Source organism: Acartia tonsa, chromosome 6 (assembly GCF_053477335.1).
Source record: "Acartia tonsa isolate MP-2025a chromosome 6, ASM5347733v1, whole genome shotgun sequence".
NCBI lineage: Eukaryota > Metazoa > Arthropoda > Copepoda > Calanoida > Acartiidae > Acartia > Acartia tonsa.
This window is the reverse complement of record NC_137265.1, coordinates 18,863,141-18,888,181: the sequence shown is the minus strand read 5'-3', so window position 1 is coordinate 18,888,181 and position 25,041 is coordinate 18,863,141. Positions and strand designations below refer to the sequence as shown.

The following is a 25,041-nucleotide window of genomic DNA, read 5'->3' as shown; positions in this document are numbered from 1 at the left end:
CCGCCCACGAAACAGTTTTCTTGAGTTTGAATATCCCTTGAGTGGTGATATTAAGGTGTAATATAACTGAAACCAAATCCATTTTTGGACATGAAGATGAAGTTTTTTTTGTGTGTGTATTATTTCTCCAAACCAAGATGAATAGATGGATGGTTGGATAACATGCCTTTTTTGAATATTCTTCTAACCATATTCAATGCTTAGCGGATGCGCCCGTACTATCTAAACTCAAAGCAAAACCTAAGCCTAAAATCATCATTGGACCTATGTGAAGCTTCCATAAAATTAAGAAGTCAATCGAAATCTTCAGACAAAAATACTTACTACTTTATATAATAGGATATACTACCTTTTTGTAGCAAAGATACTATGCTAGTTATTTTTTCCGTCTAAATAAAGAATGATAAACACTTATTTTGACTGGCAAAAAAGTTGTAGGCTAAGAACTTGAAAATGATATTGTGGCCTTAATGTGGATGATATTTTGGCTTGCGTATGCATAATAATATGTGTGATATTTACAGGGAGAGAGGGAACATTGGACTAAAAATATAAATATATCCAAAGTTTTATAAACGCGTTCTCTCGTTCGTTGAGGTTAAAAATTTTGGGACTTATATTAAATCTTGATTGGTTGGTTCAAACTAGCAGTATTAATAACCTTTCAATCAATAATTTTAATCTACAGAACGTTGAATTTGCGTTTAATACTTGGGTATGTGCATCAATTTATCGTCCATTGTCTTATCCCCAAGGATCCCTGGATATTTAAGATTTCATGGGAATAAAATTTTGGACTCTTTTTTTAACCAGAAACCTACTGCCCTTACAAACTTCGTTGCCGTATCAATATAAGACTATAGTACCAGAAAATATTCAGAATGTCTTTTAAAGGATAGCTTCAAAATTATAATCCTTATTTCAATAAGTAACATTATGTATATCTGTCTGTCTGTCTGTACCGATGAATTTTGCTAACAGCTGAGTTGATATGGTTCTCCTTTACAATATGACTTCTTTTATGTCCAGGGAAGGTTTGTAACTTTTTGCGGAGAGGGAACGCAACTAGAGGATGTCAAAATAAAGATTCTAGTTTAACAGAGTATTTAATATTGTTGAGACTGCATATGGCTACATTTTAATAATTTTGGTGTGATATTTTTTTCAATGTCCCTTCGCCAACCAAAAAAAATCACAGAGATTGTTCTAATATAAGGCCAAAGTAGACTTTTTTTGGGAAGAAGGCTAAATATTTTAATAGATTTAAATCTATTAGTTTACGACAATTAAATTCATTTAATACACTATATATATTTACTAATGGCTGCGCTCCTAGCATCTAGAAGCTCTGTATTCAAAGGGGTATTAAAGATTGGAAAATAAGCTATCAAAGACTTTAATCTAATACTAAAATAGCCAAAAACCATCATGGGACCTATGTGAACTTAAAGGGGTTGGATTTTTTTTTAATCTTAGGTTTCAGACAAAAAAAACTTTACTACTTAATACAATGGATTTTTTACTAGAAGACTCTCCCCTAAAATTATAGTCGGTATTTCATTTCTTAAAACCAATTATTAAATTTAATTATGAAAAGACCTTTTACCATCGCTCACCCCTTTAATTCAAAATCCTTTTCCGAACATTTATTCAAGATAATTATTCTAAGAAATTAATGATTTAAACAGTAAATTCAAGGAATTTATTAAAATACACATATATCCTTATACTAAAGTAACAGGATGTACTGAAGGATCTCGCTAACCGCTGAACCGATCGGTTTCTCATTAACAGGGTAGCTTCTCATAGGTCCCGGGAAGGTTTATAACTATTTTGGGGAAGGGTACTACCACTCTCGCAAGAGAAATTAAAAAAAAACAATTTGTTTTTCTTCAACGCAGAGACTCCAACGCAACATAGCAAGGTATCGTAGAGACTTGAAAAAAAAAAAAAAAAAAAAAAAAAAATTTTAAGTGCCACTAGAGGCCTCTAGTAATATAACATGTTAAGTTTGAAATGGTGTCCAAAAAATAGTAATTACTACTAGAAGCCTTAATCTACCAAATAGTACATAAACAATGTAACGTTCATCTTATGTTGCAACAATTATAGCATCAAAAGTTTTCGATTATCTTTCACCTTCCTCGAGATAATAATCCGCAATTATTAAAGCAAATTAAAAGCTACCAAATTACTTGAGGTCTTAGGTTCAACATTTTTGATGCAATGATTGAATTTTAACAGGATTCGGTGGCCGCTTAAATATTAGTAAGATGAATTTAATTAAAAAGTGCGACTTGGTTGCGGCTGGGGATTATTGGCTTCTTGGCGGCTGTAGCTCAGGCTTTTACAGATGCTTAATTTTAAGCTGTTGTCATAATGCAAATGCTTTAATAAAAACTGCGGCTGCCGAAATCTGTTTAAAGATTCAATATTCAACATGAACCTTTATCTTCTCTTACTTTTTAAATATTCAGGGTTGTAAAGACAGAAATATAAGCTTTGTTTTATAAACAGAATATTAATAAAGATGATATGCTCATCATTTATCTTTGTCTTATGGAAGTTACAATAATTGAGATTTTTGTCAGGGAAAATACAGGATAAGACAATGGACAATAAATTTTTGTACACCCTAAATTATAATCAACAGAATAACCCCTTTCTGTAGATGATATTATTGGTGGAAAAATTTGGATCTATTACAAACCAATTAAACCAATAAATTAGTGATTGAGTGTTTAGAAAATGTTAGATACGAGTATAATTTACAATCTTATGTCCCCTCCCTAGCTCCCTGATTCCCCGAATTGAGATTCCTGTCCTTTTATTTTGTAGATTTTTTTCTTGGAAACAATCACAAAAATTGTGCAATCACATTATGAGGAGATCATCTTGGAAGGGAGAGTTAATGGCATTTAATTCATGTATTCACCTTTCTATCTGAAAATAGTTTAAAGCTACCAAGGTCAGAATTGATAATAGGATTGCTTTGTCTTTTGTTGATCTTTTTTTTGTATATTCAGAGTCCAAGGTCCCCTCCCTCCCTAAAATTTTATATCCTCACTATCCGTGTCATACAAAAAAACCATTGATATGACTTTAAATTCCTTTTGAGAATAAAAAGTACTGATTGTGCATTTGTTTTAATTTGCTTTCTAATAGTGGGCGAACAATCTGATAAGAATAAACCAGATTTCATTATTTGTAGTAGGTGTTCAATCAAAAATATGCTTCCGCAGATATCATATTAGCAAAGTTTTGCATATTAACATATTGCGAAATTGTTCTCAATATCATATTACTTTCATAATCTATATCAGTGAAGGAGGTAACATTGGATTATAAATTATGCTGGTACCCAACATTTCATAAACACCTTATCTTAATTGTTGATTTAAAAGTTTGGGTAATTTTATTGAATCTTAAACAGTTTGTACAAATTAGTAGTGTCCAAAGTTCTCAGCCAATGATTTTAAACTAATGAAATGTTTAATTGAGGACGTAAATCCATTTTGATAATTATCAAAAAACACTCAAACCAAATTGATATAAAAATTGGATTTGCCATCTCATTTTGAATTGCTGATTAATTTTGTGCATTTTTAAAACCAAACAGGATTTTATTTTTTTTCTGCAAAAAGTTAGATCACAAACAATTATTTTTATAAATATTATAATTTGTAATCAAAGTATAATATAAGGTGTTTACTTTGATTTTTTAAAAGTAATCTATTTGACAAATGATTGTAAAGCAAGTTTTTTTAAAGTTTTTCTCTAAAATTAAGGTATATACAAAAATTATAGTTTATAAAGCATATCAGACCTGTGCTCTTCTACGATAGATGGACAACTTTTTCAATTATTTATACAGAATAAAATAATAAGAGGAGAAAACTTTTGCCTCTAACTTTTCTTCCAATCAATATTATATCCTTTAAGATATATAATTTTCATTGTACGATATCATCTTCTTAGTCTTAGTAAGAAAAAGGGAATTTTGTTGTACAAGTTGACCGAATATTTGAATTAGATCTTGTCGACCCCGCAATATTATTTAATTATACATTTTTAGCGTGTTGCAAAATTTCAGAGATAAAAGGATACGAGAAATAAATCTTGTGTGAGATTTTCTACGTATTTTTTACCTTTTAAAAAATGCGAAGCAGCTTATAGTGCCTAATAAAATATGACGTTATACAGTAAAAATTACCAGTATACATTCTACCATTGGTTAATTACAATGTATACTGGCCTATCAGTAGCCATTTGCATTGAATTCATTTTTATTGGGCACTATAAGCTGCTTTAAAAAGTGCAAAACTTAAAATTATTTTGAGCCATGGTCATCCTTATTTCCCTGAAAATGTCGGAATTACCTCGAGTAAGATTCTCCACGGTTTATGAGTTTCCTTTGTAATTTTTAGCAGCGCAGCTGCACTAAAGTTTGCTTTAGCTGTCCGTTCGGTCTGTTTATCGTTTGTGTCTCTGGTAGCTTTGGACACTTATTTATATCTGCATTAAGTAAGCATTACAAGGTTGATAATGCTAAATGTTCAACCTATTAATTCAGAATAAGACTACATTTATTAATTGCAATATAAAGAACATTGTATGTAAAATATTGCAACATGCTTTGAATTTAATAATCGTTGGAATAAGTATATTACAGTAGTAAAGTGTGGTAAAAGATGAATAAATGACCAAGATGTATTTATTATTTGCATTTCTATATACCCAAATGATTTTTTATTGCTATTATAAACCTACTTGTCCGCCAATTGTAAATATAATAAAGTAAAGAATGAAAAAGGAGTGACGAAAAAATATCTCGTTATCAGCTTTGGGTGTGTTTTACAAAAATAGAAAAATTTTATTTTTTAAATAAGAAAAAAGATTTAAGAAATGTATACATTTTAAGGATTTTTGCTTGATGGTAGAATCCCGTTTTTCCAAGAGGAGATTTAACACCCTCTCCCTTTCCCATAAATTATTAAAATTGTTAGTATCCTCTTCGGAAGATTATCCTGCTGGAAATTACAGATCTACAACCACAACCATATATTAATGGACGATTCACTCTAAAAAAAAAAGGGTTTTTATCCTTTATTAGAAGCGAAGCTACTCTATAATTCGAAATGTCCGTCCGTCTGTCTGTCCGTCCGTCCGTCTGTCTGAGACAAAGTAGGGGAAACGTGATTTTCTCGGCTCCTATTAAAGATAGACAGCTGAAATTTGTAGTGAAGATTCCCATGACATATGCGCATCTAATCTATACATTGTATTGTCCATCTGTTTGTTAATTGGGGTGCTAGATCGATTCCTAGATTTTTTTGTTTTCGTAATTTTCTCGACTTATTTTCAAAACAGACAACTGAAATTTTTAGAGTATAAGTTAATTTGCATCCTGCATATTTTTTACTAAGTTTCATTAAGATTTGTATATTGATTGGGGTGCTAGATCGATTCCTAGTTTTTTCAAGTTTTCATGATTATCTCAATTCTTGTTGAAGATAAACGGCTGGAATTTTTAGGGATTAAATAAGTCAACATTCTACACATTTCTATAAAGTTTTTTAAAGATATGATAATTGGATGGGGTGCTAGATTGATTCCTAGTTTTTCAAGTTTTTATGATTTTTTTGACTTGCTGTTGGTTGGGGTGCTAGATCGATTCCTAGATTTTACGTTTTTCTTCTTAGCTTAATGCTTCAAAAGATATTATACATTTTTAAAAGGTTTTGTGATTTATTTCATTTGTGTTTTTTTAACATACTCAAAAGATTATTTTTTCCTGATGTCTATCAATAAATTTTGAGCTTGCTACTTATGGATGTTGTAATCCTTGTTTTTAGAAGACATTTACTTTTCTTTTGATTATTTTTACTTTTTTTAAAAGAGCACTTACATCCAGAAGAGTTTGGAATGCATGGTTTGAAAGACGCATGTAAAACATCATAGGTATTGAGTACTACTACGAATAAGTTTAGTTTGATATAATCCTTAAAATTATAGATCCTTAATCTTATTTGAATTTCAGCTTTCATTATTTAACCAAAACTATTTTTGATAAAAAGTCTGAGAAATTTCGCAATAGTAAATTGATTGCCAGTTTTGCCTAATCGATTATTAATTGTACAATTTTGTTTGATAATTAATTGAGTCTAAATGTACATTCTTGTATTTTTGTAATATGATACTGGAAAAAAATTTGAAAGCTTAAAGCAAGGAGGCAAAATGGTTTTCTTCAGATTGGACATCCCTCAATATTAAAAAAAAACTTGAATATTTAAAAACTGTTCTTACTGCTTATGGATATTAAAATCGTTATTCTGAAATGGTTTGTTAAAAATACATTATTTTAAATAGATCCTACTCAATTATGAGGATAAGTCAAAAAAAATTTTGAAGAAAAAAATATAAGAACAAGAATATTTAGATTCATTACTGCTTTTATAACAAGATTTAAATCTTAACATAAAACAGCCTAAAACCATCCCGGGACCTTTCTCATGCTTCCCTAGAATTGAGAAATCAATCGTTTCAGTAGTTGTCAAAATCTTAAGCTACAAACAAAATATCCTTCCATTTCAATGGTAGATATAAGTTTCTTATAGTAATGATGAGCATTAGGCCCTAAGTCAATGTAAACAGTAAGGTTTTAATATGACCGATTTAATTACTTGACAATTTTAGTCAATAAAACCATGGATATTATATGCAAGTAAATAGTGTTTTTTCTTTAATTGTTTATCTTTAAATTTATCAGTTTCCAAGGTTGTAATATTGTTGTAAATATATACGGATGCAATTTATCCAATTTCCTTAATGACAAGAATACAAAATAGCCAGGATATCTTTTGTTGACTTAAATACACCCACAATGTATATTTAGACGTGGTGCTACTCTGTAGATTATTTTTACCCCCCCCCCTCACAAAATTTTTTTTTTGTGTGTATTTATATAATTAAAATGCCCAAGATTATCCCTCATCTTTTTTTATAAATTGAAAATGTTAGCTGGAGGAGGTGGTTACTTTTTTTCCCTTTGCCTTACCTCTGTAGGGGGGTTCCTAACCCTGTGGGACCTAACCTAAACCTGTTATGTTTAGCCTAAACCTACGGGGCCTTGACCTTACGGTACCTAACCTGACCTAAAGTAATAAACAAAACAAAAATATTTTTTTCTATTCTAATAGAAGCTTTGACTTACTGTAAAACATATTTAAGATAGTTATTCAATAATAAAACATATTTATTAATGTTATAAGATTAAGATGTTAAATCAATTTTAATGCGGTTCTGTTTTTTTGTGGTATTTAAATTAACTTAGATTTATTACAATCAATTAAAATATTGTAAATGTTTTACCAGATTATATTAAACAAAACAAAAATTTAACCTACTAGTTCATAATTCTCCTATTTCCAGGGATTTTAAGGTATTTTGAGCTTACAAATGAAAGAACGTATTTACTATAGAACTTTAGGGACCATTATGATCTACAGTCTAATATATTCTCCCTCCCTGTACAAAATGAAATACTTTTTGTTCTTGTTAGGCTAACATAACATAAATAACAAGGACAATATTTTCATTAACATAACAGAAATGGCAAGCCATCCATTATTTATCATAACAACATCTAAATTATATGAAGCAGTTCCGATTTTTATTTTTTTTAACGTCGTTAATTTAAAAAATTAAAATACAGACAGATATTCGAGCATACCCTATCTATTAAGCATATTTACTTCTTATAATATATACAGCTCAATCATGTATAAGTAAAAAGTGATCTACACAAATTGGCCAACTGCCCCCGGGACTCTATATTGATTGAAGTATAATTTGTTACAACTGCCCAAGTCCAATAAAAACGTCATATCAAAAACAGATAAAAAATTATTTATGCCATTCTCTCGTCAAAGAATGATGTGTACCTTGTTGAATTAAATTGTCATTTAATTGATATTTCATAAACAAGCTGAATATTATTGAAAAATGCCATTAAAACTAAGATTAATAATCGTGTATTCATGATAGGTTAGGTTAAGTTGTTTCTTAAATAGACGGGGGAGGGGGAGAAGACGTTGGACTTTAAACTATACTTGATATAAGAACACATTCTTTTTTTCGTTGGCTTAAAAACTTCGGGGAGATTTTTAAAAATCTTTACTTTGTTGTACTAACTAGCAGTGTCTAAACTTTTCAATTACTAATCTACATAAGGAGGGATTTTGTTTATCGTAATCTGGGATGTAGAACATCAATTCAACTTCCTATCATTTTATATAATCTGCTTAAAATATGTTCAGAAATAGTTTCAAAATCTTATTATAAACTTTGACCAAAAAGAAATGTATAGCATGGTAACTTAGTAAGGTTAGCTAGAGGTTAAAAAGAAATATTTTACAACTAAGGCGGGGCATAATATTATATTTTTGCATTTTTTTATCCTTAAGATTTTCCAGGGATTGAAGGATATGACAATGGACAGGGGGATAATAGCGTTGTAAAAGTGAATTGCCAATGGCCAGTTCCTACTCTACAATTTAGTTTTTTTAGACAATCATAAACAAAGAAAGATGGATAGTTGAGGAAAATGCAAAAAAAAGATTTAAATAAAGTTTCATCTGATATAATAAATCTAACAAATTGTAAAAGTCATTGTATTTGATATTCATATTATTTCCATTGAAAGCTATTGGACCCCTTTCCCTTAATTTTTAAAACAAAACAACCTCCCCCCCCCCCCCCCTCCCGACCTTCAATCCCAAGGAGCAATAATCTAATCGGGACCTAACCCTAACCCTGCAGTTATTTCCTCTAAATATTACTAAACCTAACTTAAAAATTTTATTCTGATTATTTTTTTTCTTGAAAAATTTAATTAAGAGGTGGTCTTTAGCGGTCCATTGTCAAATAAAGGGAAATTGTTGATAATTGATTATGTGCTGTGCTGGTATGAAAGGTGATATGATTATGAATGTCATTATAACATAATTATAGTGTCTGCTGCGAGCAGGTTATAATCAATGTACAAATCTAATTAGGCTGTTAATATAGTCATCATCTACCTTCAATTTATGTAATTATTTTTATTTTTAAAGTAGCAAGGTTTTTTATTTTTCCGATAAGATAATCAATGAACCGATTGAGTTTTATTTCAGATTGTTTGACGTAGATTTCGGGATGGATTTAGGCTATTTTAAGTTTTTGAATGGTATAATTTTAGAGAAGCCTCACATAGGACCGGAGATGGATTTAGGCTATTTTAAGTTTTTAAATGGTACTAGACTATTTTTATAAAAAATTAAGAGGAGCAGTTCTAATTCGAAGCCTTTTCACATCACAAAATATAAACTTTGTATGATAGCATATATTTTACATATGATAAAGGTTCGAAAAATAAGGGGAAAAAAAGAAAGAGAAAGAGAGAGAATAAGAGCAAAAAGAAAAAGCTGTCAAATACATCAACTTTTTTTCAACTGTCTCCGTAATTTTTTACCTTTTTTCTGTGTGAAAATTTTCATAATTTTTTTGATGAGCTGATATTTGTTTTTGATCAATTAATTGCAGGGTTTAATAATTATAATATGATTTGTCTTTCTTTGTTTATTCTGAACAAATTATACTAATAACCTAAAAAAATAAGTTAAGCCTAAAGTTATTTGTTTAAAACTGAGTTTTGAAATTTTGAAATGAAAACTTGGTTCTTTTTTACTCTGATACAAAAAATCGTCTAACTAATCTAGATATTATTAAAATTTGTCTTCTAAAAACTTGTAATTTAGTGGGCTTAATCGAAGTATCATGTAAATTATAGCAATCAAAGATTATAGTTTCAGCTTAGTAATAGCGCAGCATCTATATTATTAGATAAATTCACTGAGTGAAAAAGTCTTTGATACATCTTCGTTATTTATTTAATAATATTTCGGTGGACATTGCACACACTTCAGTCTTGTAGTATAGCTGGATGTTAAGTAATTTTATAATTCTTTTTCATTGATATTTCTTTGCTTATCAAAACAAAATTTCCTTTACCTTATAAATGATTTTTAAAAATATCGAAAATAAATAAATTCTTGAAAGACACAATACCATCCCAAACTCTTTTTATAATTGGTCCACAGATGACAAAAAAGACAGCAAATTAAACTTTGATCGTATACTTTTCAGGTGTTCATTTAAAAGGTTCAAATTAGCAAAAAATACAAGCAAAATTATAAAAATGGCAATTTAACAAAAAATAATACCTACTGCTACTACGTCTGGCATTTGATCATTTAAATTAAAAGGTTGTTTCTTTATAAACAAAAGATTTTTGTGCTTTTCAGCTATTTTTCCAGTTTTGTGGAAACGACTGTGGATATAATTTCTAAGAGGGCTTGGCCCCATTTTCTTCTGGTTTTTACTGTCTCTCAAAAATAGGAATCATTTGTAAGGTGTACACATAAACCTGTCAGTTTATTTTGCTATTATCATATTAACATAAGACTATGAATACAATGACATTATTGGAATTGTGTTACTTTTTAAGTCATGTTCACTTTTTTATATAAAAAAAAGGCATTGTGTTCAAACATGAAAATGTAAATTCATACAGAAAAAATAGAAGAGACTTCTTTATACCTGTAAAAAATATTGGAAATACATAAAGGGGGTTTGTTAGGGGTAATAGCACCCTCCTTAAAATGAGAATTTAGGGGTAAGTTCCTATTCCATATTCTTAGTAGCTTAATGTGTTAACAAAATTGCTATAATGATTCATTGGGCGTTTTTGTAGGGCCATGCGTTTGTGCAATATTAAGTTCAGAGTAATTTGCAGGTTTAGAAACTAATTTCTGCAACTCAGGGGGGGTTAGAAATAATGGTGTTATGATCCACACACCCACCTCCCTCCCCACACACACACAAACACAGACATCCTTTTAATTTTTGTGAACTCTTTTTTCCAAATTCTGAAAAATAGCACTTTATATACATAAACCTAACTTAACCAAAAATTTAAAAAATGGTTGGATTAATTGCATTAAAAAAGGATCTTGTCTTAACATTACCTCGCCTCCAAAATTATATACCTATTCTTAATTCAACAAAATCTAAATATGATAATAATACAGCATGTTAAACCTAAACTTTATGAAATTTTTATTTTTTCATAAAGATTTGCTTATCATTTAGTAAAATATAATTTTTGTTGTATAAACTAAAGTTACTGTATAAATCTGGGAAAAGTTTTTTTGCGTCCAAATTATCTTTCCGCAAGGCAAATTTTATGCAACAAGATAAGAAATATCTGGTGTGCTATCACTTACTCCAAGTTTATCATAATATAAATCATCAGGTCTGTAAATCAGGGATCTGAAGGGATAAGACAATGGCCGATAAATTGATGTACATCCCCAATAATGATACTTAAAATTACCCCGTCTATAGATTTCAATTAGTGGTTGAAACGTTTGGATACAAAATGAAACAACCAATCAAATTTCAATCAAAAAATGTCATTAAAAAACTTTGGGGACTAGTGTAATAAACAGCCCAATGTCCCTTCTCTCCTTGAATACTATCTCTTTCAATGTATTTGCTATTTTGTCTTTCTTATGCGATTATGAAATACTTTGCGATTATGACAATATTCAGAAGTTATGACACACTGAAATATCTCTATTTCAATGATTTATCTTGTCGGCGATAGTTGAAACAATTTACTCTTATAAAGATATAGAAAGTGTATTTATATATCTGCAAGAGAGATGACTTTGATACTATACTAAGTATATTTATTAAGTTAGTTATGAAATTCTTTTAATAAAGTTAACTTTCTATAAATTATTTCGTAGAATAAATTCGTCTCAAATTTGGTTGCTCGTATCTCGTATATAACAAAATGTAATGTCTGCAAAAATTTATTTTTTAATTTTAAAGAAAAATTGGGTCAGTTGGACCATCTAGATATACTATGTCTATTAATAAATATTATCGGCTTTGTCCCTAGAGACATATGTATATAGGCACTCTAGGAAAGGGATAGGAAAGTGAATCTTCAATTTTTACTTTATCCCAAAATAGCTATGAACCTTCCCTTGACCTTTAGGAAATTTAACTGTAAAGGAGAACCATATCCGATACCAGTGGACAAATTAAATTTACAGAATATTTTAGTAAGAAATAAATTAATACCAAAAATAAAATTTTATAATTCTAAAATCATATGCTTAAAAATGATAATTTAAAAACGTTAATTTGGACCATATAAAATCTTCCAGACAGCTTGAGGATGCATTTAAAATCACTTTGTATATATAATCTCTGACAAAATTAAGCAATAATGTAATGTTCCAAATGATTAATTTTTCCCGGAGTAAATCAATATTTTAAGAATATACTAACGAGACAAAACCGATAATGTGTGAATTTAATTCGTTGGTGCCACAAAATATGTAAAAGGTTTCCGTTAACCACTGAACCGATTTAATTCTCTAGTATAGAAAAGCTTTCCAAAGCTACCAAGGTGGTTTTAGATTATTTTATAAATTATTGGCATAGTTTTAGAATATTTTTGGCACCACCCATCTCTTACCCTCTACTATTATAGAGCCACTAGACAATGGGGGCGAAGTTATTAGTTAACAGTTTAAATATGAATATATGAAAGTAGTAGGATGTCTCCATGTCTGTCTTTACGACCTTTCCCCTTTCTTAAATGGCTGTGCTAAATCTGGAAAGGTTTAGAACAAATATAAAATTAATTGGATGTTGCACCAGGTTTTTATGTACTCTGTTGAAGTAATGCTCGCAGCTGGCTAAAATAGCGATACTCCCCATCCATCCCCTTTACCCCATCCCCTCCAATCCTACTGAATTAACCAACTGACCTATAAATGAGGTTCATATTAGCAAGCAAATTTTCTCTCTCTTTTTTTGAAAATTAACAATATTAAGTGGAGTTTGTTATTAGAATTGGTTATACCTATCTACAATCTAGAAATTAATTGTAGTTTTGTAACACCAATATCTTAATTGAAGGAACTACAATAACCTTCACGGTTATAAAGTGCATTGACAATACAATTAATTCTAAATAAATTAAAATTTATTAGCACATTAGCCGTAATAATTACATATTTGTTAAATTCAAGATATAGATTATTCATTATAAGAAACATACTTCTTTATTAAGGGTATACCAGTAAAATGTAAAACTTAGGAGATCCTAACTGACAGGCAAAAAACTTACTTCTTCATAAAAGAGGACCAGGGTCTATGCTCCTAGCATCTAGCATAAATATCATAAAACATTCCACAGACTTAAATCTAAATGCAAGAATAGCCTAAAAACCATCCCAGAACCTATGCAAAGCTTTCTTCTAAAGGAGAACTCAATCGATTTAGTAGTCACAGATAAAAAACTTACTACTTTATATAAAAGGATTCATTCAAAGCCTTTATTCGAGATCTCATGATTAACTTCATTGATTCTGTATTACTATTTACTGTTGTAAATTTTGACAAATTTTGTTCTCAAAAAAGCATAAAATGATTGATTAATTTATACCAGGCTTGGAGACAAAGAAGAGCGCCTGACAGAGCAGCAGAAGTCAACAACCTTCCTTACTTTCCTCCATAATATTCCAGTCTCCTTCAAATTTCATCCTTTTTATTCCTACCATATTTATATCCTTTCTCTTTAGGTTGACAAAAAGTTAAAATTTTATTCAAATTAGGAATATTTTGTATATTTTTTATTTTTAGAGTAAATTTTTACATAAATTTTAATTTTTTATTTTTCAATTTTGACAAAATTTGTTTTAAAAATTGCTAAAAAAAAAACATTTTTATATAACAACCATTAGATATACACGTCTATAGAGTAACAGAGAGGTGACCAGGTCTCGAACATAGCACTTAGAGAACGGTTCTCTACCCTGGCAGTCAAGAGTTCCACCATCTGCCTGAGATGCTATGGTGTGGTTAGACCCCTCCGAACAACAGCAATGCAACTGCAATCTGAACACCAACAACAACAATCGACCCAGCAGGAAAATAAAACATTATTTACTATATTGTGCCTAATTGTCGTAAGAATTACCATTTCATAAGTAAAATCTACTTTTCCAAGGTTATAACATATACTGCCAAATTATTCTCAATACAGAGTTTGAAACCAATAGAACTATTTCAACATGCCTGCTTAAATCATCACTTTGAACATAGACATGATTGTAGATTGTAGAAATGCTTCGCTCTTTTCAATTAAAAGAGGTTAATGTTATATTGTACTGCAGACGGGATAGGCCAAGACTAGCCAAATTTTTATCCTCCGCCGGCCAAGATTCAGACCGGCGTCGCAGCGGATCCCAGCGGCCTCTGGCGGCGGTAACTCAGCGCCCTATCACAGGATGCACAGTATGTCGCATTCCGCCGCCATTCCCGCCGACCATCTATACCACGAACACCAGGCAGCTTTCTTTACTAATTTCCTAACATTTTTATTCGAAACCAGCAACTGTAGCGTAATCGCTCGTAATTGGGGAGGTGATGGGTTCAAAACCTCATATAAATATTGATTGAAGGGGGAATGCCTTGCCCAAAACATACGCAACTCAATAGCGTTAATAGACTTTCAGACGAAGGTTGTGCATTCAAAAGGTTTAATGTCTGCCAAAGTTCTATAAAGGTCTGGCCCTACGTTGTTATCAACCGTCCCTAATGGTCAGGTTTTAATCAAGTATTAACATTTTCATTTAAAATATCTTGCGAGGGTAAGTTGTGATGTACATAGTATTAGTATCCAAACATTTCCACTGATAATTTCAATCTTCCAAATGGGTATTTTTTTTTGGGGGGGGGGGGGTGGAATATTTTGTTGTCCATTGTACCATCCAAGTGTAGCTGCAAATATTTTATTGTATATTGTTCATAGAAAGAAATGTCAACATTTATTTTTGTTTATGTTTATATACAACATATTAAATAAATTAAACATTTAGATTTCAATCTTTTTACATATCATTGAAATATATGTCACGAGAAAAATAATAGTTATTTATCGCACCGTATTATAGGCAGCTTTCCGCGGATAATAAAGATAAAACTTTTAAATCTGAGAATTCGTTTAATTCTTTTTGTAGGTTCTTATCATTGTAACTTCCTTGTTTTCTATTGTGTGCTAGAAATAGATATAATATTACTTGGATGTTGTATCAGATTTTCATATACTCTGATAAAGTGAAGGTCAAAGCTGAACAAAATAACGATACCCCCCCCCCCCATCCCCTTCCCTCCTACTGGATAAACGAACTGACCAATACATGAGATCTATTCTAGCAAGCTAAAATTCTGACCTATAATAATTCCCTTGTCAATTTATCCAAGTATAGCTTATATCCATTGTGCTAGAAATAGTGCTATGTTCACAAATGAAAGGATTAGGACTTGTGCAGAGATCTTAACTTTTGAACATTAGATTCTTGTATATGGGTTCAAATCTTGACCTAAATAGTGACATAACTAAAGACGTTAAAAATTGTAGCTACTGTTATTTTTCCCCATTGATTATTAGAACTGAGAATGTCTTGGCTCTAACAAAAGACTCAGCTCATTTCCATTTATTTTGGGGCTTTTAGACAAGGGTTGTACGAACAAGGGTTTGATTGTCATTTATGACCTAGTAATTGCCAAAAACAAGGTGACTTTAAAAGTCTACCTATAAGTATGTAGCTGATCTATCAGTACGCCAGTAAGTACGTCAGTAAGTCCAGGTAAAGTTGATTGGTTGGTTCATTAAGTTTAATATCCAAACGTTTCAACCACTAATTGTAATCTACAGATGGGGTAATTTTGTGTATCACCATTGGGGATGTGCATCAATTTTTGTCTTTGGGGATGGCCATTGTGTTATCCATTAAGATTCCTGGCTTCAATGTGTAAGATAAGATTGGATGAATCCTTTCTGAGTGTTTCATAAAACCTACAAAAGAACCCGATTTTTGCCTTATTGACTGCAAGGGGAAGAAAGAATATTTGTTCGATAGTGGTATGCCCAGCCCAAACGATGCACATAAAATAGCCTAAAAATATAGCAAAATCAGTACAGTTACTCCCTTTACAGAATAGTCAATTGATATTCTACTTTGTAATACAAATTAATTACCGTCCACTAATTGCTATTTTGATTTTAGCAAATTTTTTGGAACGTCTTGTTTCTATTCTGTTGTATTCTGACCAAACAGATTTACTCAAACACTCTCAACTCACAAATCTTTAGAAATTCTTTTTTTTCTGTCACCTAACAATTTATTTTATGGTTGAACTTCAGTAAAGATAATTATTTTAAATGGAAGTGATACTTCCATTTTTTATAAAATAAAATTAGTAAAGAAAAATATTTACAGAAATGAATCGCCGCCGGATCGGCGAGCTCGAGGCCGACAGCGGGCCCGCCGCTGCCAATCCGAGGCCCCAAATCGGCACCGCCAACTGTTACAACATCAGCAGCAGCAGCAACGCGGCGGCGGACTGCTGACCTCAACGCAAGGCGAATATGGCCAGTTTCTGGACGATTACCGGCTGCATAACAGCCACAGTAGTGGCGGCTCGTCGGGCGCCGCTAGCGCCGGCTCCAGCGGCAGTGCGGTTGAAGAAAGGCGACTGCTAACTGGCGGTGGAGAGGATAAGGAAAACCAACTGCTGTTGTCGGGAGAGCTGACGGCGGCTGCAGCCGGCAACGGCGGTGATAAGACAAAATCGGGCTACAATGCTAAGCAGCGGATTAGCAGGGCTCGTTCAAGACGGGTCGCTAATAAGGAAACAGACTTATTTTTAAAAATTTCTAATGTTTTATTACAGTATGGCTTCCAAACCGATAAATATCTGCAGGATAAGAACTGGTATTCAGCTATAATGAAAATCATGTATAGCAAAGTATTACAAACAATTTTCCTTGAATATTAAGATAAAAATCATAAAATTATTAATCCGGGCCTCGGTGTTTACAAAACTGGTGTTAATCTTTTATTTTTTTATTTTAATATCCGCGGAAAGCTGTCCACAATACGATGCGATAAATTACTATTATAAATCCGACTTTTATGCAACTTTGAATGTGCGAAAAGTTGCAGGAAAAGTTTTCAGATATTATATCCCTCTTCTAAAAATTCAAAAGTGTAAATATTTTCTTAAATTCTTTGAATTCATTGGGAAAGCGAGCGAATCTTAATGTCTCGCAAATTTTCTTAATTTTGTTTCGGTCTGATTATGTTTTAGAATAATTCGCTTGGCTACACATAATTGGTTCAGTTTTTGCATTTCTTGGCTGCTCTATACTTATCCATTAACTTTAGTAGTAAGATATTTAATATTGGGTACTGGGTACCCCTGTTGGGTTAGGCACCCCATGTACAAGCCCTGTAGTGTTAGTGGCCCCCTAAAGTAAAATAATAATTTCTTTTATTTTCCATTTATTTTTTTTTAAACTGTGTTTCTGTACTGCAATTTCAGGGGCCTATGAGACTTATTATTAATTTATTGAAGTTTCCTGAAATTTTGTCATCTTGTTGTTGTTGCTTTAATTGTGTACAAATTTTGTTTTTGTTGATACTTTACATAACTTCATTCTTAATGAGGTGATTAAAGAAAAACCTAAAATTATGACATTTTTTATATTCTATTTTCATTAAATCCTAGCAAAAAAAAGTTTTGCAAAATTATTCTTTTATGTATCATAAAATATATCATTAATTAGAAAATTTTCAGAAAAGTTTTATAATTGCCAAGGGCAGGTTTAAGGCTATACTCTTATAGTGTGAAGTCAAATTATGAATTTGTATTTAACTCCTGAATATTTGAACTTTCAAGTTTAAAGTCCCTCGAAAGAAGGGGCGTCAGCGATGAATTATAAAAAAAGTTTATTGACAAAAATAATTGTCTGATATCTTGAATTTGAACATACACAAAATTCATTCAAATTTTTATTTGCTTCACTGACCAGATAAACTATTGAAATATTTCTCCTTTGTTTAATGTTTACACCTCCTCTCCCCGCATTTCCTATTTTATATTTCCCGCGTTTTCCCTTTTTTCCATATTTTCCCCCGCTATCAAACAACGTAGACAATTTGAATTTAAAGGTAGTCTAGAAATTATGTCATGAAAAGATTGCAGACCATTCATTTTGTACATATAATCATTATAATTGTTCCAGATCAGAGGCGTACAGAAGGGGTGTTTCCACCCCACTCGCAAAATTAAAGTAGGCGAATAAAAAAAACACTCCTCTTGCTGTCTGTATTACAATCCCTTCGATTGTCAAAATCGCAAGTTAGATGGAATCAAGTAAAAAAATCAGACTCTGATTATGACGTAAAAAAAAATTAGCCAATGAGAGGCCAGCATATACTGTAATTGACCACTGGTAAAATTTATAGTGGTCTCTTATTGGCTAATTTTTTACGTCATAATCAGAGTCAGACACTTTTACTATCTTCGTTAATTGTCAAAATTTTTGTGTGTATTGTGCACGCCCCTGAAAATATCCTGTGCATGCCACTGTTCTAAGTAAAGTGAAAAGTAAAATAATATTGCTAGAAAAAGTCATTAAATTAAATCATTTTATAACATGGATAGCTTTCATGAAATACATACTAGGCCCATTGCGATCAATTGAAGCGAAGCCGTTTGGAAATTTTGTCTGTCTGTGAGTTTAAAAACTATAAAAAGGCTTTAATGACATACCAAAAAGATTACTCGTAGCGTTGCTTCGCTACAAAAATTTCAAGTTGGTTTAATGACATGCGGAAATTAAGGTTATAAAGATAATTCGTTAATATCAATTAGTAAAAAAGTTGAATATTCCAAATAACAATGGATATAAAATATACATGGATATTATGGCAGGGGAGAAATTGTCGTCAATTTAGGTTGTTATCATGTAACTCATTTGTTGGTAAGTTCGTTCATCCAGACGCAGGGGGGAGGTGATGGGGTAATGGGGATGGATGGCGGGTTTCGCTATGAGTTTCACTTTAATAAAGAACATGAAACACTGGTATAAGATCCAAGTAACAATATATCCATTCCAATAACAATAACAAATAAGTCCAAATTTATTTACCACAATAAATTGAAAGAATAATAATAATTAAAATTCACAATAATTGTTTTGTTTAATCTTTAATCATTGCTATTCACTTGATAATTGATAGATTATTGGTTTATGACCTTCGGTTTATCCAGGGAGGGAGAGGACATTGGGCTGTTTGTTACACTAGTCTCCAAAGTTTTATAATAACGTTGTCTTATTCGTTGGCTTAAGAACTTTGGGGACTTTTATTGGTTGATTTAGTTGAGGGTCCAAACGCTTCAACTAATAATTGTAATTTACAGAAGAGGTAATTTTGTGTATCATCACAGGGCATTTACATCAATTTATCGGCCATTGACTTATCCCTTTAGATCCCTAGTTATATACCAATTCTAATTTTCAATACTAAAAAAAATATTCTATGAAAGCAGTCTTTTAACTATCAATTTTAGACCATGCTTTTTTATCAAAGCCAAAATGTAAAAACCCAAAAAAATTAGCTTGATTTAAAAAAAATCATCAAATGTAGAAAACTATTACTCATCCCTTCATATATTATTTTTTTAAAGCGAAGCGTTTCTATAATTAGGGTCGGTCCGTCCGTACGTCCGTCACAGACGGATAGCTTTTTTCGTTAATTTAGGCATGCTAGAATTGTCCTATCGATTTCAAACTTAGCATGGTGATTCCTTTAGTAGTTAGGTACGATCTAGAAAGCGTAGCAACTCTATAATCATTACAAGAATGTCCGTACGTCAATTTTAAACATGTTGATTTTTCTACTTTTTTAACAACAAATTTATTTGTGATCTAACTATCCGTTTGATCTAATTTTTGGTATATTGATTCCTGGGACAACAAAGAACAATATTATAAGCGAAGCAACTCTATAATCAAGTCCTAAAATGTAAGTATGTCCATAAACATTATCCAGTATCAAGCAGTTTTTCAACAAATTTGCTTACAATTACTATATAAGTGTTAATGTCCGATCGTCCTACCGTATCAGTGCTTCGCTTTTATGGATGTTGTCATCCTTGTTAAATAGTTATTCCACTAGTTTTCATTAGGTAATGTTTATTGCTTTTAAAATTATTTCTATTATATTAATAGGTAGATGCTTTTATGATAGCTAGAATTAATTTTAGATTAGATTTCTAATAATAGCCAATATGAAATATCCAAAACTTAGAAAATCGTGAACAGATAAAATTAAATATGATAAAATTTGTGGGATATGTACGGGTGATTAATAATACTTTAGGCAAAACTTAGGAATTAAATTTATCACATTGTATTATAGACAGCTTTCCGTGGATTTTAAAATGAAAAATTGTAAGATTAAAACCATTTTTGTTAACAATCTAATAAAACTTGTATCCTTTTATGATTTTTATTCTATTTTCGTATAAAAATTCAAAGTAATACTTGAAAATTAATTATTATGCCTATACTTATTCTCAAAATTTGTACAAGCTGTCCAATATATTTAATTCAGAGATCTTAAAGGATAAGATAATGGACGATGAATTTATGTCTACACGTCCAATTATAAACTCTATAAACTTTTGCCTCTTTTTCTGATTAAAACAATTATTGGTGCAAAATCATTGACACTGCTGTTTCGTTCACATAATTAAGATTTTAAAAAGTTCCGAAAAGATTTAGGCTAACGAATGCGAGAACGTTTTAATGAATTTTCTATCTTTTATTGTCCTATACATGTACCCCTGTATAGTTATCCAATAACTTATTTTGATACATTTTTCTTACCAGGGAGGGAGGGAGTGAAAATTTAATTGTAAATTATGCTGGTACCCAAAGTTTTATAATTATGATTTCTTAATCATTTACTTTTTTGATTATATTAAATCTTGAATTGAGTGTCCTAACTAGAAGGTTTCTTTGGCTAATTGTGGTTTACAACAATTTATTGTCCATTGTCTTATCCCTTGAGAACCCTGGTTATTAAGCACCTCTTGAAACCAATCTTAGATGAATATCAGATCATGCACATGAATCATCAGCGGTTTTATCCAGGGATGAAGGGATAGGACAATAAAAGAATAATTAATCAGTCACTTTTTGATATCTTGATGGATTTTACATATTTTGGGGGCTTTTCATTTATATACAATGTCTATCCTATATGGGTTTTAAAACAATTTAAAATAATTTTTTAATGTTAAATTGGTGGATTCCCTAATTATGTGTATGGATCATAAACCAACGTTATGCTTATTTTGGGTTAGGCTATGTTTAGTAATAATAAGATTTAGAAGAACCCCATGGGGTTGTACCTTCAGTGAAAACACTGTTTAAATAGATCCATTAAAAGAAGCAGCTTATAGTGCCTCTAAAAAGGACGTCATACAATACAAACTACCAATGATAGGCCAGTATATATTTGCCATTGGTCAATTAAAATGTATGCTGACTCATTGGTCATTTGTTTTTTATGACGTCATTTTTCATCGGCTTTCCATTAAAATCCAGCCAATATGTACATGAAAAACAAATTTGTAATTAAAACTTATTTACTTATTGCCTTCATCCTTGGAAAATGTATCCATTATAAGAAAGACAGGCACACATGATATCGACTCTAATAGTCGCACCAAAAATGTTTAGCAGATTTTACAAGAATTTTAATGTTTTGATAATTATCTTGCCTATTTATTATATATTGGTATACTAATATCTTTAAAACAAAAATTTTAAAATTGTAGATAGGTATATCTATGTAGAAGATACTCACTCATTTCATACCGTTTTTTTTGTTGACTTATTTTAATTTTGTTAATAACATTTTATAAAAGTGAGGGAGAATACATTGGACTGTAAATTATGTAAACTGGTCCCCAAAGTTTTTCATCCACTCCTTTTTTCTTTGACTCAAAAGATTATTAAATTTGATTGTTTGGTTCTAAACTCGTAGTATCCAAACATTTTAACCAATAATTTTATCTGCAACTATAGAATGGGTAAATTTGTTTATAATTTAGTAAAGATAAATTTAATAGCGCAACATTTAGTCTAAATTCTTTAAAAATATGTTAAAAAAATAATTTTGATACATTAATTAGGCCTATTTTTTATCGAGTTTTTCTATAATTAGATAATGTCGAGAATTATAGATGAATATTGTACTCCGTTCCATCAAAAAGCCTAAAAATGTAGGATTAATGAAATGGTATATTTGTTAATAAACTAAATTTGAATGAATTACTTTGCTACGCCCCTAGAGGCCTCTAGTGGCACTTTAAATGTTGTCTATAATTTTCTAATAATTTCTATGTTGCGTTCAAGTCTCTACGTTAAGTTTTTTTTCTCGATCTTTTTGTGATTTCTCTTGGGAGAGTGGTGGTACCCTCCACTCAAAATAGTTATAAACCTTCCCGGGACCTATGAGAAGCTACCCTGTTAAGGAGAACCCGATCGGTTCACCGTTTATCGAGATTCTTCGGTACAAAAAACAGACATTGTTCTACTTTGTATTATAGATACAAGACTGCAATTATTATAACTTGAAAAGCAATGGTAGATATAGTTTCAAGAAGTAATGCTTATTATTGGACCTTACGTCGACAGGTATAGATCTAAAATATCATTTAAGCAATAATAACAATTTGAACGCCCATTGGTCGACAAAAACTGTGAAGATTCAATGTTAAGAAAACATAAAATATTTAGCAAATTTACTTTTGCTTTTCCACCTGTGATTACCGCACTACAATTAATACTCGAAACATGGCAAATTTATCAAATTTATTTGCCCTGAGCTAGAAAGATTTATATTTTTAAGCCCGTATTTTTTTCACAGTGCACAGTTGGTCATAATAATATAATTTAGACATTATAAAGTAGTCCCATTACGACGAACTTTTGATGTTGGTGGTATTGTTTTGATTTATTGATTAATAGGAAATATGTATATTTTTTTGGGAGGGGGGAGGGGGTAACCTAAAGGTTTAATTTGAGAATTCAATAATATTCAACCTTATATCTTATAAAAGGATGGATAATTATCATATATTCAAAATAAAATTTCAATTTAATGATATCTTTTGTTTTTTACAATTAAAATATGGCATTATACCTTGTCTCAATGCTAAATAAAATATTATTTTAAACCAAATTTTTCCTCCAAATTTTTGATGATTCTAGACCACTGTAGTGCATCTCGTATTGGTTAGTACTAGCCCCTATTTTAGAATTTAGCGTGGCTAAACCATTTGGTTCCGAATATTTTACATGCTTGATATCAGCTTATTAGACAAACTACAGCTTCATGTCTTGAACTTGTCAAACCTCGATATTTAATTATCCACTCTTGCACAGTATATTAAAGTTACTATTTTGTTTTTTGTGATTTTCTATTTTAAAATTTCATTTTATACTTTATGGATATTTTTTAACATTTAATTTTTGATTATGGACAAATTTAACATCTTCGGTGGTTTCTTAGCTTTCTATAATATTATATTTATCATGAGACTTTTTTCAAATATTAATTCATTATTACTTGGGTAAAAAATCATGACTCTACAGCTGTAAACGTCAAATGGCCTCCAATACATTTCTAAATTCTCAACAATCTAAATTATCTGGCCTTAGGTTCCCTAGGGATGGAGGGGACAATGTACTGTTAACTACATTAGTACCCAAACTTTTATAAAAACAACTTTGGTTAACCCCATCTTTACTCAATTCCCACTTCCACTTAGATTTATCCCAAAAAGAAGTTTGCGAAAAACTTATCTGCCAAAATTTAAAATAATAAGTCTGTATCTAAAATCAGGTGTGCAATGTTATAAACCGAACTTTCAGCAATAATACAAATAACAACAACAGCAATAATACCAACAACCCAGCTCATGACAACAACCAACAACAGCAGAGCACCCTCAGTGGCCCTGGGCCTCCACAACATCAACAACAACACCCAGAAGTAAAAATCTATGGTGCCTATGGGCATCGAACCTATGGCCAACCCCTTCTACATCACAATAATAATAATAATAATACCAATGGACATATTAATAATCTGAATGTGCCGAATTCCAATAGTTTGTCGGCGATGGTGGGCATTAGGCCGCGCTCAAAAAGTCGGTCCCGACATTTTAATACAAATGACGGACTGTCGACAATCTGGCCGGACAGATCCGGTATCTGGTTACCATTGTAAGTATACCTAATATTTAATAAATATATAAAATTCTGTACCTATATTCGATGTACAATGTATGTACGTATATAATGTAATTTATAATTAACAATTAATATACTTATCAGGCGTTTTTTAAAAATTAACTAATTGCTTTTAATGTATAAATCAAAATCTAACAGACTTTTTTTAATGAAATAATACAATTAATGGCATAAAGGCTATGGGTAAGGGGAAAACGTCCTAATACTTGCATTATTATTTAATTTTGGATTTTTATTTATTGTAATGAACCAAGTGAAAGCTAGAACACTGTAGCCATGTATTTAAATACAGATCATGAGCTATAGCTACCTATATGAGCAGGCTTGCATGATTTAAGCTCATTTTATGGGATCAAGAGAAAATAAATTGTTAGGAAATTTAATTTCATAGGTTTCACTTTAAAATCCTCTTTAAGTACGCACATTAGGATTTAAACGTTTGACTCTAACCTTTGTCTTAAAGCTTTAACGTGTATTGAAATATTAATTTAAACATTTTTCAAAATTAATTTCACCAAAAGATAAAGAATCATGCATAGTCTTAATAGTTTATAATTCTATTTAGGCCCAGAGTCAAACTCGATAACTAGCGAACTAAGTAAGTTGTAAATTTTGAGTCTCTTGACATAATTAAGTGGATTATTTACGATATTTTTGTCTTCAATTAAGGTTTCTAGCATAGTCCTCAGATATTGGCCAATTCGTCCCTCCATGGTCAGGGGAGGGTATGGTAATAT

At 30.9% G+C, this 25,041-nt stretch overlaps 2 protein-coding genes across 3 annotated transcripts in view; both read left to right on the top strand.

Moving 5' to 3' along the window:
* The window catches only part of LOC145323203 (tyrosine-protein kinase Src42A-like), a 263,675-nt gene that overhangs the window by 180,469 nt on the left and 58,165 nt on the right, over positions 1-25,041 (top strand). Inside the window, exon 1 of one of the 2 annotated variants that reach the window (XM_080165654.1) lies at positions 23,873-24,277. The exons of the other annotated variant lie outside the window; for it this stretch is intronic. Coding sequence (XP_080021780.1) covers positions 24,174-24,277 — 104 coding nt within the window. The 5' untranslated portion in view covers positions 23,873-24,173. Of the gene's footprint in view, positions 1-23,872; positions 24,278-25,041 lie in introns of those variants that run through there. 2 annotated transcript variants of the gene reach the window in all.
* LOC145323448 (uncharacterized) lies at positions 13,574-24,048 on the top strand. The gene is made up of 5 exons (XM_080165851.1): positions 13,574-13,703; positions 13,882-14,051; positions 14,298-14,471; positions 16,407-16,935; positions 23,968-24,048. Exons 2-5 carry the CDS (start codon positions 13,975-13,977, stop codon positions 24,046-24,048), a joined length of 861 nt encoding a protein of 286 aa, XP_080021977.1. The 5' UTR covers positions 13,574-13,703; positions 13,882-13,974.

Coding starts and splice junctions, on each gene's coding strand:
- LOC145323448 (XM_080165851.1), top strand. CDS start 13,975: ATGGTGTGGTTAGACCCCTCCGAACAACAGCAATGCAACTGCAATCTG. Junction 14,052..14,297: donor AACAACAATCGACCCAGCAG/GAAAATAAAACA, acceptor ATTGTACTGCAG/ACGGGATAGGCCAAGACTAG. Junction 14,472..16,406: donor ATCTATACCACGAACACCAG/GCAGCTTTCTTT, acceptor AAATATTTACAG/AAATGAATCGCCGCCGGATC.